Source organism: Pleurodeles waltl, chromosome 5 (assembly GCF_031143425.1).
Source record: "Pleurodeles waltl isolate 20211129_DDA chromosome 5, aPleWal1.hap1.20221129, whole genome shotgun sequence".
Lineage (NCBI taxonomy): Eukaryota > Metazoa > Chordata > Amphibia > Caudata > Salamandridae > Pleurodeles > Pleurodeles waltl.
The window spans coordinates 173,693,041-173,699,040 of record NC_090444.1 but is presented as its reverse complement, the minus strand read 5'-3'; the positions used below and the strand labels follow the sequence as shown (position 1 = coordinate 173,699,040).

Genomic DNA, 6,000 nt, shown 5'->3' with positions numbered 1-6,000 from the left:
CACAAGTATCTTCTTTGTGTTCTGGAGACAAACACAAGTTACAGACCAGATGCTGATCTGTATATGGATACTTGTTGTGACATTTGGGGCAGAAGCGGAATGGGGTCCGTTCCATTAGCCTTGAAGAGACACGTGGTCCGGTCGACCAGGCCCGACGGGGGATCGAAAACCCCGAAGGGCCACCGGAGCTCTTCAAAATTCGGTGTCGATCTGTTGTAACTAACCCAATACCGAACGCAAACAATACCGTCGATTTTTCCGAGATTCTAACTATCTTTCCGAACTGAAACGCGGAGCGAAAATGAACACGTCCGAACCCGATGGCGGAAAGAAAACAATCTAAGATGGAGTCGACGCCCATGCGCAATGGAGCCGAAAGGGGAGGAGTCCCTCGATCTCGTGACTCGAAAAGACTTCTTCGAAGAAAAACAACTTGTAACACTCCGAGCCCAACACTAGATGGCGGGATGTGCAAAGCATGTGTATCTGCAGCTACACATGCCATCGAACATATATATATATATATATATATATACATACATATATATATATATATATATATATATATATATATATACATACATATATATATATATTGTAAAGAGATTAAAAATATGTGCATTTTACAGTGCCAGAGGGGCAACAGAGAGCAAGGGAGACACTGAAAATAAATTGCAGGTTCAGCAAGAATGAGCTCCAATGATCAAGTGTGTCTGTGGTCTGAACTAGGTTATTGGCAATAATGAACAGTCTACATTGGCAATATTGGCCGGTCTACTAATGGCGATGCTGCGTACAACATGAGAAAACATAATGTTGATCAAGGCATATAACTGTATATGGAAACACGTGATCCACGTTTTTATAATATGGTATTCTTACTTTAATTAAATCTACACCCAAACTTGCATGTGAACCCCTACTGTACATACCTGCGTGTTTTGTTCAAGAATAAGTATTTTTCTTAAAAAAGAACAGTATTTCAGGTTAACCAGGGTTTAAAAACCACTTATGCCTTTTGGTGTCATACATTGGAAACATAAGAGATCATGTTCTTAGAAACTAAAAGTGAACAAATTGTGGATTACTGAAGTTGCTGACAATAGTGCTTAGATTTTTCTTTCTTGTTCTATTTCCTTTCACTTTTCACATTTACATATTACATACTGATTTTTATACATACAGATGCAAAAAGGTTATGTTGACTGTTTGTTCCAATTTTTACTGTATAGCTGTATCCTTTTATGAAACAGAGTAAAAACATTTGATTGAAAGTATAAAATAAAGCAGATGATCAGTGTGCTATGGCATGTACAAGAAAAAGTTAGAAATGTAAATTTGTTGCTATTCAGTCACATTAAAATTAGGCAAACTGATATAATTACAAAACAGTAAAATTAAATGATTATTGTATAAATTTGGTCGCAGTTCTATGTCCATTATTGAATCAACACAAGGTAGACATGGAATGAGGTAGCGCTGGGCCTGTCCTACGTATATAAATGTGTACAAAATAACAATTTACTACCTAAACAGAAACTACTGCCATCAAAATATATAACTGTACTAAATTGAGATTTTATAAAAGTACCATGTAAATTCATCATCAAGTACATTTGGGAAAAAAATACAGTTGCTATTTTAGTAACTGAGTTTCTCTAAACATCACTTTTATTGACGTTTATTTTAGCACTGTTTCCCAACCATCTGGATAGGGTCTTTGCCTTATGGGACGAGGGCTTCTTTGACAGCTTCAGGAACCCGTTTTACATAATATTCATAATTTCTTAACGTTGCTAGGACTCCAGCGGAATTCATATGCTTCACCTCCTTGTCGTAGCGGAAGGCATTTCCATGGATATCGGTCAACTTTCCTGAAAGATATGCCAATTTATGGGTAAGTAGATCTAGTGTATTCAAAAATATAAACTCTAGTTTTAGTAATCAGTATGAAATACTTGCACGGCTAAACAAATATAATATGAAAGTTACACAGAAATATAAGAAAAACTGAAACGTTGTCAAAAGAGGTATCAGGACAAAGGTTCCCTAAGAAAATGTAAAATTGCTCATGGTTCAGAAAGCACTCTTTAAGGTAGTGTCTAAGGGGTGAAGATGGATGAATGAGCTTGAAGACCTGTATCCGAGAAGAAGGTTGGTCTTTGAATCTTTTTCACTGGAATAGTATGCCATTACTGACAATGAGTGAATTAAAAAAAAATAAGCCACTTGAACAGGGGAAATGTACAGCCAGTATTCATTTGGAACTGCTGCTAGGAATGCTGCACCTGTCAATATTGTAAACATTTGGAATGTTCAGAATGTTTAAAGGACATGAACATCCAGCGTGAGCAAAAGTCTTTGGATGAAAATCCCAGTCCATTCTCCAAGGGCAGTGCTACTAAAATTGGAGCAAAGAGATGTTCACTGGGGCAGAGGTGGCTTAGGCTGCAGCGGCTAGGAAGCTGAAGAGGATACCATAATATACCACCGAAAGAAGTCATGCATCAATGGCGATCTGAATCCAATGACAATAGTATCACCAGAAAGAAGAGATCTCTTCCTAAGATAGAGCACAGGGTGGTGGTGTTCAGAAAAGCGATTGGATTGGGACTTTTTAGCCTTGGGTGATGACTTTTTTTGGGGGTGAAACAAAATGTAATTGCTTACAAATTGTTTTAATAAAATGATTTGCAAAACTCATGTTTAAAAACGAAGTGTGCTAAATGCAGTTTGTAACAGGCAACCATGCTTAAACATTAAAGGTCTGTAGCACGAAAAGAAAATGTTGTGTTAAGCTTACCATAACTGACAGCGCCATGTTAAACAGAAAATACATTGACACTGAGAGTCCTGTTTTTGCATTAAATAGCTATTGTGCAAGATGCTATTCTTCTTTGTGCTGCAGATGTTGCCGTTTTGGAAGCTACTGTTTCATAGCTAGTGAACAGATAATTGCTTTGTGTCAGACAACTTGAAATGAGGTTCTCATCGCAAAAGATGCAGACAGTAAGGATGATTAATGGAAAGAAGTCTGTGGAATGCAAAAAAAATGTACTGCAACATTCAAGGACTCATGTATGAAAGACAACTATTCTGGTGAGAAGTCGGGGAGTGAACATTCTCAGGAGCGTGTTGAAATCTTATCGGTCAACATAATGAAGAAAGAACAGAAATGTTTCAACTTAGAATTTGTCTATTTATATTAGTGTATGTTCAGAGACTAGTTACGGCCATCATTATTCTCTACCTATAGGGAGGGAGAGGAGAAAAGAGAGAGAGAAAGAGAGAAAGCGAGAAAGAGAGAAAGCGAGAAAGAGAGAAAGAGAGAGAGACTGCTGTTATTTTAGCTGATAATACTTTCCAGCTTATTAGGCGTAAGCTTCATGTTTATCTTGTGATTTCTCTCATTAGAACCCTTCATGGGTAGCTGAACTGACACTTTTTTCCTTCTCAAATTTAACTTTGATATAATTTAGAACAGGAAGTTTCTTAATAGAATATGCTTGTTGCATTTTTATTGTACTGTCTGCATTATTGACGAATATTGATATACATGGTTATTAAATATTGGTTGATAAATTAAATAAACTTTTGAATGATAATTTTTGGAGAATAATACTTTCATAAAAGATGACTAAACAAGGTCTGTAAATAAAATCCTTTAACTTGCGCTAACTCTATTGACTGCATAAAAGAGTTAATCATATATAAGGCTTTTATGCTGATTATGATCTTTGTCAGCATTAAAAAGCCAAATGACCTGTACGCGGGGTTTGAGTAATGAATATTGTCGGCGACTGTGGTAAAGAAAAATACCTGCGCTCCTCCACAGTTAGGCACCTCCTCTTAGACTGAGAACGTACGCCAGAGGAAGAATAGATACCTGTTAGATACCTAGAGAGAAAGGAAACCTTGGACTGCTTGAAGGATGCACCCAATGGTTTGGGCAACTCTGTGGACCAAACAGAATTCATGGTCCTAGAAGAAGTGTTAACTAAGGTAACTATAACTTGCGCCCCCGCCATGCACGTTTTTTTCGTACAAGGTTTTACTGCAAATATTACATTGATATCATCAGTGATGATATCAAAGATGTCATGAATGCTGTAATTTGTGGGGTAATTAGCAGTGCATGGAGAGGGTGCAACTCAGTTACTCCATGGCACGAGTTAAAGTTACTTGAGATAACTCCAACAGGTGAATTTCTATTGTTTTGTATGTTTAAAATGTGAGCCTAACTATAACGTCCCCGTAACCTTTGGGCTTTTTTCCGGTGAATTTCTATGTTTTTTGGAATTCTGTTTCCTAACTATAACATCCCTGTAACCTTTGTTTTTTCAGTGAATTTCTATGTTTTTTTATTTTTTTTATGTATAGTAATTTTCATCACTATATGTTAATCCAACCACCGTGTGCGGCAGATGGCCACAGATCCAACCCCCTATAAGCACCCAACCTTGCACCGTACATAGCCTTTGCCCGTGCACGGCAGTGGATGCCCACAAGGCCTGGTCTGCAACCAGAGCCTGCAGCCAACCCCCCTAACCACCCAACCGTACGCTGCACACTGCCCTTTGGCTGTGTGTGGCGGGAGTTGGCGCAGCCTGTCTCTCTGGGTATGAGAATAGGTGTGAGATGGTGTATCTGGGGATGAGAGTGGCTGCGAGAGTCTCTGGGTGTGCGAGTGCGTGTATCAGTGTCTTAGTGGGTGCATCGGTGTCTGCGCAGGTCTGTGAGTGGGTGCATGAGGGTGTCATTAGGTCTATAAGTGTGTGTCTGAGTGGGTCTGTGAGTGGGTGCACAAGGGTCTGAGTGGGTCTGTGAGTGGGTGCGTAAGGGTCTGTGAGTGGGTGCGTAAGGGTGTGAGTGAGTGTGTGAGTGGGAGACAAACAGGGAGAGAGAGAAAGAGGGATAGAGAGCTTTTTAGGCTTTGATGGATGATATACTTAGAATGAGATATCTGTGGACAAATTGAAAATAAAATTGTATTTGTCAGTTAAAAAAGGATCACCTTTCAGTATGAACCTTAAACCTTTGAAGTTTAAAAAAAAAAAAACGAAAGGAGGGAAATGATCATGGACACACCTGGAGTAGAACCCTCAACTGTCAGTGTGAGGGTGTGTGACCTTAAACATTAGGCCACCGGTGACTCCTTAATGGACTGTTTCCATGGGCTATGACATGCAACCCACACATGTGAGAAAGAAACGTGAATATTCCATTACTAAGAAGGTTAAACAGTCAAAACACTAGTAAATAAATACACAGCCAAGTGATACTAGGATTTGAACCTTCAGCCTACTTGACCATTAGGCTAGCAGTGACTCTGTTCCGCAATGCACTCAAATGTAGCTATAACATTTGTACCAAACATCGAGAGAGAGAGAGAGAGAGAGAAAGAGAAAACAAAAACAAAAACAAAAACAACAAAAACATATGATGGGCCTGAAGGCTTCCACGGTCCTACCTGGCTCCCGCATCCTGCAGGAGCCGGCATCACTCCTAGATGCAGGGAGCTGCTTTAAATAGCAGCTCCCTGCTTTCTTGAGCAATGTTTTCATCTATCTTCCCTGCACGCATATTTTCATGTAGGAAAGACAGATGAAAACTCCGCTTTCTGACAGCGGATTTTGTTTGCTTTTGCTTGGGCGGGGACTGTCAGCTCCCACCAAGCAAAAGCAAACAGCCATGTCCCGGGGGTGAGCACACCAGGACAGAGCAGGAGCCGACCCTGGGAGGTGGCGGGCCCCAGCGCAATCACTGGTCCTCGGGGTGGCACGCAACCCCCTCCAAAGTTAAACAGCCCCAGGGAGGTTGTGGTTTCCGGGCACTGGGGGACCAGGAAGCCCCCCACATTAAATTAGCAATGCCTCTGGGACTTGACCCACCTGGGGGCTTCAGAATAAAGAAGTGCGGGAGCCCGTGCTTCGTTTTACAAAAAATGTTTTAGCCAGATCTGCCACGCATCGCAGTGATTATTAATTAAAAAATGCTTTT

The 6,000-nt window shown here is 40.1% G+C and overlaps 1 protein-coding gene across 3 annotated transcripts in view; it reads right to left on the bottom strand.

Annotated features, from left to right (window-relative positions):
• Positions 1–859: 859 nt before the first annotated feature.
• BPNT1 (3'(2'), 5'-bisphosphate nucleotidase 1) overlaps positions 860–6,000 on the bottom strand; it is a 121,893-nt gene continuing 116,752 nt past the window's right edge. For all 3 annotated transcript variants that reach the window (XM_069233872.1, XM_069233871.1, XM_069233873.1), the window contains exon 9: positions 860–1,874. In XM_069233872.1, coding sequence (XP_069089973.1) covers positions 1,726–1,874 — 149 coding nt within the window. In that variant the 3' untranslated portion in view covers positions 860–1,725. The remainder of the gene's footprint in view (positions 1,875–6,000) is intronic.